Source organism: Nerophis lumbriciformis, linkage group LG09, assembly GCF_033978685.3.
Source record: "Nerophis lumbriciformis linkage group LG09, RoL_Nlum_v2.1, whole genome shotgun sequence".
Lineage (NCBI taxonomy): Eukaryota > Metazoa > Chordata > Actinopteri > Syngnathiformes > Syngnathidae > Nerophis > Nerophis lumbriciformis.
In genome coordinates, this window is record NC_084556.2 from 47,967,501 (window position 1) to 47,982,155 (window position 14,655).

The following is a 14,655-nucleotide window of genomic DNA, read 5'->3' on the forward strand; positions in this document are numbered from 1 at the left end:
ATAAAGGTGTTTGTGAAATCTCTTGATGCTAAATTAACCACAACTTTAGCACTGCATACAACATTATGTCAAGTTTCCTAAAAAACAATGTTAAAAAACAACTTAAAGCCTTTTCCAGCTGTTTACTGACATATACTATTCATTTTGGAGTAACTTTTACCGCAAATGAATATTAGCTCTCCGCCTCCTTGACTGCTAATAATCGGTATCGGAGCTGAAAAAACCCCCACATTGGTCGATTTCTATTTCTTAGATGCATCACGATATGGACGTGGACGATTCTGAATCCACGGACAAACATCCAAATATGGATTCTTTATGCAAGTTAAATCAAGTAATAATGGCGGTTCTAAAGTGTGGAATTAGAACGGAGTGGAGGAGAGGCTCATAAGCCAGCTTGAATGTGAAGTAGGGAAACTAGAAAAGAATCAATGTTTTGTACAACACAAGTCTAACTAGAACTGTGTTGCAGCAGAAAGTACGGAGCTAAGAAGAGCAAATGGAAAAAAAAAAGATAAGAGTGTTGCAAGACACAGATATGAATGAGTAGATAGGACACAGCTCTCAGAGTGTAGATATGAATAAGTAGATAGGACACAGCTCTCAGTGTTTGGACATTGTGTGGCCCAGGAATGTTTGCTCGCCAGGTTGATGTTAGCGATCTACTCTATATATCTACCGTAAATTCCACTATATATCTACCGTAAATGCCACTATATATCTACCGTAAACTCCACTATATATCTACCGTAAATGCCACTATATATCTACCGTAAATGCCAGTATATATGTACCGTAAATTCCACTATATATCTATCGTAAATTCCACTATATATCTATCGTAAATGCCACTATATATCTACCGTAAATTCCACTATATACAGTTGTGCTCATAAGTTTACATACCCTGGGAGAATTTATGATTTCTTGGCCATTCTTCAGAGAATATGAATGATAACACAAAAACCTTTCTTCCACTCATGCTTAATGGTTGTGTGAAGCTATTTATTGGCAAACAACTGTGTTTACTCTTTTTAAATCATAATGACAAAAGAAAGTACCCAAATGACCCTGATCAAAAGTTTACATACCCCAGTGACTTTGATCTGATAACATGCACAAAAGTTGACACAAACAGGTTTGAATGGCTCCCTATCGCATCCCGGACCCAATTTAAGATGAACCTGCTTACTCACCAATGCATCTACGGCAACACCCCCTCCTACCTCAAGGACCTAGTTTCCCCTCAATCTCCGCTCCTCAAACACTAAACCTCCTCAAACCCATCAGGACAAAGTTACAATCTATGGGCCGCCGGGATTTCTGCTCGACCGCTCCCCAACTTTGGAACGCTCTCCCCGACCATCTTAGAGCACCACAGTCAGTCGACCATTTTAAGAAGGGACTAAAAACCCACCTTTTTAGCACAGCTTTTATCTAATATCTCTGCCTTCTTGTTTTTTAAATGCACTGCTTGCCTATCTGTTTTTTATCCAGTGCTTTCATGCTCTTATTTCTATTTGTATCTATGTTTCTGTTTTATCTAGTGTTTATCTAGTGTGTGTCATGATTTCATTTCTATTTTAATTTTTTAATTATATATTCTTACTTTCTATTTTTATTTTTAATACTTTGTAGCACTTTGAGATTTTAACAAATGTAAAGTGCATTACAAATGCAATTCATTATTATAATTATTATTATTAATCAAGGTTCCAATACTCACCTGTGACCTGTTTGTTTGTAATTAGTGTGTGTGTATAAAAGGTCAGTGAGTTTCTGGGCTTCTGACAGACCATTGCATCTTTCATCCAGTGCTGCAGAGATGTTTCTGGATTCTGAGTCATGGGGAAGGCAAAAAAATTGTCAAAAGATCTGTGAGAAAAGTTAATTGAACTACATAAAATAGGAAAGGGGTATAAAAAGAAATCCAAGGAATTGAGAATGCCAATCAGCAGTGTTCAAACACTGATTAAGAAGTGGAAAATGAGGGATTCAGGTAGACCAGCAAATATTTCAGCCACAACTGCCAGGAAAATTGTTCGAGATGCAAAGAAAAATCTACAAATAACTTCAGCTGAAATACAGGACTCTCTGAAAAATTGTGGTGTGGCTGTTTCAAGATGCACAGTAAGGAGGCACTTGAAGAAAAATGGGCTGCATGGTCAAGTCGCCCGAAGAAAGCCATTTCTGCGCAAATGGCAAAGTATCCCGCTTATATTACGCCAAACAGCACATAGACAAACCTCAAAACTTCTGGAACAAAGTAATTTGGAGTGATTCGACCAAAATTTAACTTTTTGGCCACTCGACCATATGCAGCCCATTTTTCTTCAAGTGCCTTCTTATTGTGATGGTTATGGTAAATGGGTCGTACTTGTATAGCGCTTTTGTACCTTTTTTTTTTTTAAGGAACTCAAAGCGCTTTGACACTATTTTCCACATTCACCCATTCACACACACACACATTCACACACTGATGGCGGGAGCTGCCATGCACGGCGCTAACCAGTGCACCTTGAAACAGCCACATCACAATTTTCAGAGAGTCCTGTATTTCAGATGAAGTTATTTGTGGATTTTTCTTTGCATCTCGAACAATTTTCCTGGCAGTTGTGGCTGAAATCTTTGCTGGTCTACGTGAAACCCTCATTTTCCACTTATTAATCAGCGTTTGAACACTGCTGATTGGCATTCTCAATTCCTTGGATATCTTTTTATACCCCTTTCCTGTTTTATGCAGTTCAATTACCTTTTTTCGCAGATCCTTTGACAATTCTTTTGCCTTCCCCATGACTCAGAATCCAGAAACATCTCTGCAGCACTGGATGAAAGATGCAATGGTCTGTCAGAAGCCCAGAAACTCACTGACCTTTTATACACACACATTAATTACAAACAAACATGTCACAGGTGAGGATTGGAACCTTGATTAGCCATTCAAACCTGTTTGTGTCAACATTTGTGCATGTTATCAGATCAAAGTCACTGGGGTATGTAAACTTTTGATCAGGGTCATTTGGGTACTTTCTTTTGTCATTGATTTAAAAAGAGTAAACACAGTTGTTTGCCAATAAATAGTTTCACACAACCATTAAGCATGAGTGGAAGAAAGGTTTTTGTGTTATCATTCATATTCTCTGAAGAATGGCCAAGAAATCATAAATTCTCTATACAATTTTACAGTGTAAATAACTAATTTCATAACGTATATATGTGCAATTTATAGTCCGTTGCGGCTATAATATGGACAAAATAATTTTCTCTTCTAAAATTTGGTGGGTGCGGTTTATATCCATGCATTCTATAGCCCGGAAAATACGGTATGTATTGTGTTAATACTGCAAATATTGTACTTATTACGCTCTAGCTGTTTGATTGTAACACGCATCTTAGTCATAGTTTTTATGAACAAATTCGGAAGTGTTGAAATTGTTATGTAAAATTGCTAATGCTAATCAATCACCTACTCAGTGACCTAGTGGTTAGAGTGTCCGCCCTGACATCGGTAGGTCGTGAGTTCAAACCCCGGCCGAGTCATACCAAAGACTATAAAAATGGGACCCATTACCTCCCTGCTTGGCACTCAGCATCAAGGGTTGGAATTGGGGTTTAAATCACCAAAAATGATTCCCGGGCGCGGCACCGCTGCTGCCCACTGCTCCCCTCTCCTCCCAGGAGGTGAACAAGGGGATGGGTCAAATGCAGAGGACCAATTTCACCACACCTAGTGTGTGTGTGACAATCATTGGTACTTTAACTTTAAGTTAACTTTAACAATAGCAAATATTAGCATCACGCTAGCACATTTTTGGAAAAGTGGAACCTTACTTTACTTACATTGGAACATTTTTTTTGAGTCAATTTCCTTGTTCGGCATTGAAAATTGCAGCATTACCTAGAGGTAGTTTGGCCCTCGGTACTGCTGGATTGATGGCCAACGTGCAAAGAGCCAAAGCTGAGTCGGCAACCCAGGTACCGTAATATGGGACTGTTGAATTTTATGTGAATCGGTCGATGCCAAAAAAAAAAAAGTACCGTATTTTCCGCACTATAAAGACGCACCTAAAAACCTCCAATTTTGTCAAAAAGCTGACAGTGCGCCTTATAATCCGGTGCGCCTTATATATGGACCAATATTGAGCCACAACAGGTCTCGCAACTACGGGATGCATAACGTAACCCCAGCCTCTACTGTAGCGTCTATTCTATGCGCCTTATAATGCGGTGCGCCTTATATATGAACAACGTTTTGAAATATGCCATTCATTGAAGGTGCGCCTTATAATCCGGTGCGCCTTATAGTGCGGAAAATACGATACTCAGATTCGGGACCCATCCTTAGCCATGTCCCTCCTCTGTGCCGACAGCACTCGTGCAGCACTTGTCAAGCTGCACACGGACTACTCTAAAGTTGATCCATTTCCATAGTACTCTTTCCTGAGGAGATACGGTGTTGCAAAGCTGCATATTTTCAAGCTTTGTTGGCATGTTAGCTATCGGACCAAGCTAACTGAGAAAATATTAGAGCAAATGTAAACAGTGATATTCTCGGTGACCTAGTGGTTAGAGCAGGGGTGCTCACACTTTTTCTGCAGGCGAGCTACTTTTCAATTGATCAAGTCGTGGGGATCTACCTCATTCATATATATAATTTATATTTACTTATTTATGAAATATATGTTTTTGTTAACAAGTTAAAGGTGTTTAATGATAATGCAAGCATGTTTAACACATATAGTTAATATGGTTAATAAATTAAAGGTGTTTAATGATAATGCAATCATGTTTAACACATAGTTAATATTGTTAATAAATTAAAGGTGTTTAATGATAATACAATAATGTTTAATACATATAGTTAATATTGTTAATAAATCAAAGGTGTTTAATGATAATACAAGTATGTTTAACACATATAGTTAATATTGTTAACAAGTTAAAGGTGTTTAAAGATAATGCAAGCATGTTTAATACATATAATTAATATTGTTAACAAATTAAAGGTGTTTAATGATAATACAAGCATGTTTAATACATATAGTTAATATTATTAATAAGTTAAAGGTGTTTAATGATAATACAAGCATGTTTAACACATATAGTTAATATTGTTAATAAGTTAAGGTGTTTAAAGATAATACAGGCATGTTTAACACATATAGTTAATATTGTTAATAAGTTAAGGTGTTTAAAGATAATACAAGCATGTTTAACACTTATAGATTCCTTTCTTTCATGAAGACAAGAATATAAGTTGGTGTATTACCTGATTCTGATGACTTGCATTGATAGGAATCTGACAGTGGTGCTAAAAACGTCCGCATTTTCGAATGAAGGAGAAAAAAGTCCTCCTTTCTGTCCAATACCACATGAAAGTGGTTGGTTTTTGGCATCTTATTTGTCCAGCTTCCGTACTCCTTTGTATACACTTTACAAGAAATACATTGTCGGCAAACTACGTAGCTTGCTAGCTTGTACACGCCAGCTTTCTGAGACTCGTTTTGTTAGCGCAACTGTGCAGTCGGTCTTTGGAGTTTTGACGACAGGTACGGCGCCAGAGTCTGTTGAAATAAAGTGTTTCTCGCCTTCCAGTCGGTAATTTTAATGAGCTGGCAGCAGCCAGCGTCATCTCAGAAGACCCTCGGGTGCCGTGAATGTCAATCAAGTGACGAAAGTGACGTCATAGTGAAGATTTATGATCGCTCATTTTTAGGACTATTTTTTTAATGCCTGGCTGGTGATCGACTGACACACCCTCCGAGATCGACCGGTAGCTCGCGATCGACGTAATGAGCACCCCTGGGTTAGAGTGTCCGCCCTGAGATCGGTAGGTTGTGATTTGAAACCCCGGCCGAGTCACACCAAAGACTATAAAAATGGGACCCATTACCTCCCTGCTTGGCAGTCAGCATCAAGGGTTGGAATTGGGGGTTAAATCCCCAAAAATGATTCCCGGGCGCGGCACCGCTGCTGCCCACTGCTCCCCTCTCCTCCCAGGGGGTGATCAAGTGGATGGGTCAAATGCAGAGGACACATTTCACCACACCTAGTGTGTGTGTGACAATCATTGGTACTTTCACTTTTCTTGCAGTCTGCAAGCCAGTTGCGCTTCTTTTAGTCCAGATGAATGTCATCAACATTCATTCCCACATTTTTTATCCAAGAGGACACTGAGGGCTGCCCTGCTAGGCTAACGTTAGCATTGGCGCTTGATGTCGCACATGCGTTAAGTACCTGCATGTTGTTGAGGACTTTGAGGAAGGTGAAAGCCATGCCGCCACCAATGATCATCTCGTCCACCTGGTCCAGCATGTTGTTGATCAGCTGGATCTTATCTTTCACCTTTGCCCTGCGGAGAGAAAACAGGAAAAATGGGAAATGTGTAGCTGCTCAGTAAATGATGTCAACCATGGAAGAGCATGGTCTTCAAAAAAGAAGGCTGTATTCCTGTGTATTTATAGAAAGGTGTGACAACACCTGAACAGCATCACAAAGTGCAAATTGGGTCTTACCCTCCAAGGATGGCCAAGAAAGGCCTCTGAGGTTTCTCCAGGGCCATGGCGAAGTAGTCCAGCTCCTTCTTCATCAGGAAGCCAGCAGCCTTCTGGGGCAGGTTGACGCCCACCATGGAGCTGCAGACATCTTTGTCGTCAGGCGCCTGTCAATCATCAGCGTATCCTAGCGACCCGCGCGCTGCTCACCTGTGTGCCCTGTGAGCTGTGCCGAAGGCGTCGTTGACGTAAACGTCTCCCAGTTTGGACAGAGACGCCCTGAAGGAGTCGATCTGCTCCTGGGAGGCTTTGGTCTGTGATGTTAAATGGTAAATGGTTATACTTGTATAGCGCTTTTCTACCTTTTTTAAGGAACTCAAAGTGCTTTGACACTATTTCCACATTCACACACTGATGACGGGAGCTGCCATGCAAGGTGCTAACCAGCACCCATCAGGAGCAAGGGTGAAGTGTCTTGCTCAAGGACACAACGGACGTGACTAGGATGGCAGAAGGTGGGGATTGAACCAGTAACCCTCAGATTGCTGGCACAGCCACTCTCCCAACTTCGCCACGCCGTCCCCAACAAACGACATCCATCCATGTATTTATTTTCTACCGCTTGTCCCTTTCGGGGTCGCTGGATCTCATGTCACATCGAATTTAACTTTTTTTTTTTTTTTTTTTTAATACAGTATATCACATTTATAATACAATTATTGTCTCATGATAGTGCTCCATTTTGTACTTTATTCTAAAATCATTATTACTGTGTTTGCATTTAATTGTATTATCCCTGTTAAATAAACTCATTTAATTGGGTTTCAATATTTAATTTGTATTTATTATATTTGAACATCATTGTTTTTATACATTTAATTTTTTTTTTTTTTTTAAATGTACTTTTTATTTATTATTTTTAAAAACAAAAATTTTAATATTTCATGTAAATTATATAATTTTAAAATTATTGGCTATATTATTTTCTTTTCATCCTATTTTTATTTAATGAAAGGGTTTTTAGATGATAAATTAAAATAATTTTATTTATGCTTACATTTTCTCTTCCCCCCTATATATATATTTTAATACGATTTGAATTATTTTATTGTTTATGTTCTTCACTTAAATTGTTGGATTGGATCTTTTTAGACTGTGCAGGTGTGCCTAATGTAGTGCCCACTGGCAGTGTCAATAGAATATACAATATAATGAACAATAATAACAATAACAATGTAATTTTACTTGAACATCATTGTTTTTGAATACTTCAACTTTATTTTATAATAATTGTACTTGTCATTTATGATTTTTGTATTATTGGATTTTAATATTTCATTTATACTTGTTTAATTATTGGGTATTATGTTTTAATTTTTACTTTTTAATTACAGCATTACTGGCTTTAATTTAGTTTTTTCTATTTATTTAATAAAGGGGCATTTAGATGATAAATGAAAATGATCTTATTTATGCTTACATTCTATTTTTGATATCATGAATGGATTAAATATGTATACATACTATATATATATATGTTATGATTAACATTTTAACTTATTTCTTGGTTATTTTCTTCCTTTAAATTTCAAAGTGATGGATTGGATCTTTTTAGATTGTGCAGGTGAATATACAGTGGGGTAGTACAGTAATAATAATGAATAATAATACTGTAATCCAACCACATGCTGCATAGCAGGCAGGCTTCTCAGGACAGGAAAAGCAACACAACCTTGTGACCTTTCAGAATAAATGTCAGCAGGTCCATGGTAGCGCGGAGCTCTTCTTACACGTTGGACTCTAATTCAGAGGAATTCACTCACCTTGTTTCCTGAGGAGTCTTTGCCCTTTCCCTCCTCGGCCACGTGGAAGCGCAGGTTCTCCAGCAAGATGACGGCGCCGGTGGCGGGGTTCGCGCAGGCGGCCTCCACCTCCGCACCCACACAGTCCTTCAGGAAGCGGACGTCTCTGCAGAACAAAACCAGACGAGATTCATGTCAGACGCCCTCAAATTTCGGGCGTCTACAAGCCGACTCACTTCTTCAGCAGGGACTTCAGCTCGGCGGCCACGGGTTCCAGCGAGTATTTCTCAGGCACGAAGTTACCGTCAGGGCGGCCCAAGTGACTCATCAGCACCACCGACTTGGCGCCGTGATCCAAGCAGTGTTGGATGCTGGGAACCGCCGCCTTGATCCTGAACGCACCAAAATGAGAAGATCAGGAGGATTGCTTCAAGGACGTGACGTGGCGACTGGGATGAAGATGTTACCTCTGGTTGTTTGTGATGTGCTTGTCTTTCATCGGTACGTTGAAGTCGACCCTGAAAGAAAACACATTCTCAATCACTTCATGAAATATTCACGTATTGCTGCTGTGTAATAAAATAAGTCCAAATATGACATAATACAGAACAATAGGAATGATGTACTTTCATGTGATCCTTTGATGAGAATACATTTCAAGTATTACATTATTTTGCCATCATAATTGCAAATCAGAATGAAGTGGAAATATTGTGAGGAAAAAGTCCTAAATTCACAAAAAAAAGTTTTGATTTTAGGAGAAAATAAGTCACAGTTATTCAGTTATTATCAAATGTGCTTCAAAAGTACTTACTGTATACATAGGGAAGGGTACAGTACACATTTGAACCGATACGGTACCAATTCCCGGTATCGAGGAGGCAATACTGGTACTCAACAGTACCAATTTTCTGCACTTTTGGTGTGTAATAAATATTAAATACATATATATATACATACATACATATATATGTGTATGTGTGTGTGTATATATATATATATATATATATATATCCATCCATCCATTTTCTACCGCTTATTCCCTTTGGGGTCGCTGGAGCCTATCTCCGCTACAATAGGGCGGTAGGCGGGGTACACCCTGGACAAGTCGCCACCTCATCACAGGGCCAACACAGATAGACAGACAACATTCACACTCACATTCACACACTAGGGCCAATTTAGTGTTGCCAATCAACCTATACCCAGGTGCATGTCTTTGGAGGTGGGAGGAAGCCGGAGTACCCGGAGGGAACCCACGCAGTCACGGGGAGAACATGCAAACTCCACACAGAAAGATCCCGAGCCCGGGATTGAACCCCAGACTACTCAGGACCTTCGTATTGTGAGGCAGATGCACTAACCCCTCTTCCACCGTGCTGCCCCATATATATATATATATATATATATATATATATATATATATATATATATATATATATATATATATATATATATATATACATATATATATATATATATATATATATATATATATATATACATATATATATATATATATATATATATATATATATATATATATATATATATATATATATACACACACACACACACACACACACACACACACACACACACACACACACACACACACACACACACACACACACACACACACACACACACACACACACACACACACACACACACACACACACACACACACACACACACACACACACACACACACACACACACACACACACACACATACATATATACATACATACATACATATATATATATATATATATATATATATATATATATATATACACACATACATACATATATATATATGTGTATATATATATATATATATACATACATATATACATACATACCTGCCAACTTTTGAAATCAGAAAAACCTAGTAGCCAGGGTCCAGGGGCCGCAGGCCCCGGTAGGTCCAGGACAAAGTCCTGGTGGGGGGTTCAGGCTTCGCCCCCCCGACGCAAAATGATTATTAGCATTCAGACAGGTTAAAATGTTGCTAAAACCATCACTTTTCTATCAGTCACAGTGACTTTTCAAAACAAAAATATTACAGCAAAAATCATATGGGTTGATTGACATGTTTATTCTGTAAGATAACTTCAATAGTTTGAAATTATTTTGACAGTTAATGCCAGTTATCCTGTCAACCTTTCACAAGACTTCAATTTGTTAATTGAAAGTATAAACAGTATAAACACTTTTTACAGTAAACAAATGGTAAAACAGTACTAAACAATTCCATTAAAAAAAAATTGGTGTCATTATTAACTTTCTGTCCAAGCTTGTATAATCTACTGCCTTGTTCAATTGTAAAAAATATTCTGTGCCTAAAATTCACATTTCTATCACAATTATCATACTGTAAACATGGTAAGCTAACTTCATTAAAAATAATAGTCCTGTCAATAGCATGGAATTACAATTCAAATGTAGTTTTTTTGTAAGCCTTTCAAAAGAATTCAAAATATGAAAAATTAATGAAAATTAATTTAAGCCATCAGACACTTGAAAAGTGGCACATCACATCTCTAATGTAATCATTTTAACTTTTCAACAGAAATAGCACTGCAAAAATATTAAGGACATACTTCTGTATTTTGGTAGTTATGCTGTCAACATTTAACAAGATTTCTTCAACTTGGACTTGAAAGCATAAATAGTATAAACACTTTTAACAGTATAACAGTACAAAACAATTCCAATAGATAACATTGGTGTCATTACCTTTTTGTGGTTAAAATCCAAAGTTTTCCACTTGTATCGCTAGCAACGGCATTAGACTTGTGTTTTTTTGTCCCAACGTGGTCTTTTACATCGCTAATTCCTCCGTGTCCGATCGAAAAATCTTGTCTGCACAAGGTGCAATTCGCGTAGTTTTCACCCTTTTTGGAACGGATAATTATTCCCGGATAGGCTTTTGAATATTCTTCACGGAATGACTGCAGTTTTCTTTTCGGTTTAAGACTCGTTTGCGATTTTTCTCCGGCTGATTCCATGATCGTTCGCTCGTTTGGAAACAATGGCAACAGGTGCCTCGTGCTTGGCAGCGGTGCAATAAATAGTCTCGCGCATGGCATTCGGAATGGCTCGACAGGAAGTTACGGGAAGCAGTGTCGATTATCATTGTTACGCGATTTCGTGAATAAAACTTTAAAAAAAAAAAAAAATTAATTAATGAAAAACCGTATTTTTTATCACTGCAACCGTAACCCGGAATAGGTTGATGAAAACCGTACTAATTACGGGAAAACCGGAGTAGTTGGCAGGTATGTACATATGTATGTATGTATGTATGTGTGTATATATATATATATATATACATACATATATATGTTTATGTATGTATATATATATATATATGTTTATGTATTTATGTGTATTATATATATATATATATATATATATATATATATATATATATATATATATATATATATAAATAAACACACACAGACTCCCCTTTTAGACCAGTTGATCTGCCGTCTCTTTTCTGCTCTGCCCCCCTGTCCTGCGTGGAGAGGTTATCAGGTGACCACAGATGAGGCACTAGCTGTTCAAAGTCGGGACCCAGGGTGGACCACTCATCTGTGCATCAGTTGGGGACGTCTCTGCGCTGCTGACTTGTCTCCACTCAAGATGATCCCCTGCTGGCCCCACTATGGACTGGACTCTCACACTATTAACTGGATCCACTCGACGTCCATTGCACTGGTCGACCAGCCGGGGGTTTGAGTTTTTTCTTGCCCTGATGTGGGATCTGATGTCAGACACTTGTGATTAAGAGCTATATAACTCTACTTTGATTGATTGAAAAACATAAAGATATTACCAGATTGACATCTAATGTGTCTGTAAATGACAATTTCTCATTAAAAGTATTATCTTTGCAATACCACAACTTAATTATTGTATCACCATGCATCTGATCTCTGTCACAATTATTTTCTTTTCTTAACTATTAGCCTCCTTCTTGAAATATTAATGCATGTAATGCGGTCTGCCTGAATGGCGGCTCCTGAGTATATGCTGCATCCCTCGTCCGCCACTCTGTTATGCAACTCCTTCCTCCCCAACCTGATGCACGACAAGCAACACAGTCATTGTATCGGGCTTAAAGGCCGAGAGTCAGCTCCCCGGCAAGAAGAGCGGAGGTGCGTGGCTGACATTGGCGTGTGCGACCAGCACAGCACATTTGATAGCGACACATTGTGTAATGTCATTGTCGCTTCTGATCCCGGCTTTACAAATCAAACAGACGTTAGCTCATTTACCGGCAGCTTTTCTGCAGCCAGGCACATTCTTGCCGTCTGTCGCCACAGCAACCTTCCTTCCTGTCTTTTACAGCAACACGCTATGACAAGTTCTGGGTGTTGATTATCTCCTCACACAAAGTAGATGATGACCTTTTTAGCAGGGAGTACTGAACTTTGACCTTTGTCGTCTGGAGTCAAGGAAGGGGCTTCTGACATTTGCACCGAGCATGAGTGTCAAGTTCAAGTCTGTCGGGTGACTTTTCCAAACAGAGACAACAAATGCATGAATAGAAAATGCATGGTTATGAACATAAATATATACATTACAGGTAATTCATCAATTCTTTCATTGCGGATTTTGGAAGGGTTTACTTATGGTTTCCCTTTCCTGCAGCGTTTTGACAGGATTTTCCATATATGGGCATGACCTACCTTTTCCGGTCCAAACAGGAAGTTTAATTAATGTGCTAAATGCAAGTGCTGCCCCTTTAAAACATTCAATCACAGCAAACAACAAATCACTGTTACGTGACGTAGATGGAAAAACACTTTAATTCCTATCCTCCGTTTCAATTTTAACCACCTTGCAGTTTTAAAACTACGTTATCAATTTAAACTATGCTAGCTAGCCAGCTAGCAATTAGCCGGTTGGGTGTATGACTTGCTCGGCGACTCACCGCATTATGACCCGCTTCCCTTTGAGGTCCACCTTATCCAGGGTAAGTTTGTTGGACAGAGACATGTTGTTGGTTGTTCGTTGTCTGCTGAGGTGAGCTTGGCGGCGGCTGGCGAGGTTGAAGCTGCTGGCGAACTCCCGGAATGACAGCAGTGACCTTAGCAGTGCGGGAAGGTAGGCGGGAGGTGGACACGCCCCCTTGCAGCTGATTGGCCCTCAACGGAAGGGGGCGTTGCACTTGATTAGATTTGGTTGGTCTATTGTTGTGTGACGTCAGTATCAGGCAAGGGGAGGGGTTGTTGGGCAATTTCATACAAACATATTTACCTTCATTTTTTATATTGTTCTGTTGGACTATACTGTATAGACAATATAAATACATCACTTGAATTATTTCATGATTTTTATAGACTGATTTTACAATGTCTTTTTTTTTTTTGCTGTCCGATTTTTTTTCAAATGCCTTGTGTCCTTATTTACTGTATATTATCGAAAGTTGTATACACAATATTTACACATTCCCTGCAGTTTCATGTGCACATGCATTTTTACAAGTGAAAAATATAGAAGAGAATTATGAAAAATTATACAATATATTAATTTGAGTGTCAACAAGCTAACCGCAACAATAAGTGACGAATTTGAATGCAACACGTTGAAAAGTAAGAATATAAAGCATAGGTGTCCAAAGTGCAGTCCAGTGCCAAATTTTACAAATGCAATTAAAACAAGAAAAACACTTTTTTTAAAAAGTGGAATAAAAGAGAAAACAGGTAAAATGTTACAAGAAAAGGGTGCAATGTTGACTTTAATAACTTTGTTCTTCAAAAAAAAATAATGAATCAAAATCAATGTTATGAATGAATGACCTGGTCAAGGCTTAAATGACTTCACATCAAATATTCCACTTTAACATATTTTTGTGGGGAAATGTTGTGAATTTTGTGTTTTTGCCATTAAAAAACTAAGTTTTCTTTGACAAAAAGAGGCTGAAAACAAACAAAAAAGAAACATGATGGAATAAAAACATCATCTGGAGTTGATATACAGACTTAAGTGTTAAGATACAAAAAAAATGAATGGCTTATTTTTAACACTTTTAAGAGGGGACCTTTTGGATCCCCAAATTTTTTGTGGGACTTTTCAACTCATTGCTCAACAACAAAATCAATGTTTCCTATAAAGGCCCCAATGAATTCACATCAAATATTCCACTTTGAACATTTTTGGGAGGGAAATATTATACATTTTGTTTTTTTGCCTTAAAAAAAACTCGTCAAAACAGGCAAAAACATTCCAAAAAAATAACTTTATATTGACTGAAGTTGATCTACAGATTTAAAAGTGTTGACTAAAAAAAAAGACAAAAAAAAGACTTACTTTTAACAATTTTAAGACCGAAACCCTTC

At 38.1% G+C, this 14,655-nt stretch overlaps 2 protein-coding genes across 2 annotated transcripts in view; both read right to left on the reverse strand.

Annotated features, from left to right (window-relative positions):
- pgk1 (phosphoglycerate kinase 1) overlaps positions 1–13,417 on the reverse strand; it is a 17,033-nt gene extending 3,616 nt beyond the window's left edge. The window contains exons 1-7 of the mRNA XM_061963028.2: positions 13,248–13,417; positions 8,764–8,814; positions 8,533–8,688; positions 8,318–8,462; positions 6,705–6,808; positions 6,516–6,635; positions 6,238–6,352 (exon numbers count right to left, since the gene is read on the reverse strand). Coding sequence (XP_061819012.1) covers positions 6,238–6,352; positions 6,516–6,635; positions 6,705–6,808; positions 8,318–8,462; positions 8,533–8,688; positions 8,764–8,814; positions 13,248–13,312 — 756 coding nt within the window. The 5' untranslated portion in view covers positions 13,313–13,417. The remainder of the gene's footprint in view (positions 1–6,237; positions 6,353–6,515; positions 6,636–6,704; positions 6,809–8,317; positions 8,463–8,532; positions 8,689–8,763; positions 8,815–13,247) is intronic.
- Positions 1–14,655, reverse strand: part of nsd1b (nuclear receptor binding SET domain protein 1b) — a 322,978-nt gene that overhangs the window by 179,721 nt on the left and 128,602 nt on the right. The gene's annotated exons all lie outside the window — the stretch shown is intronic.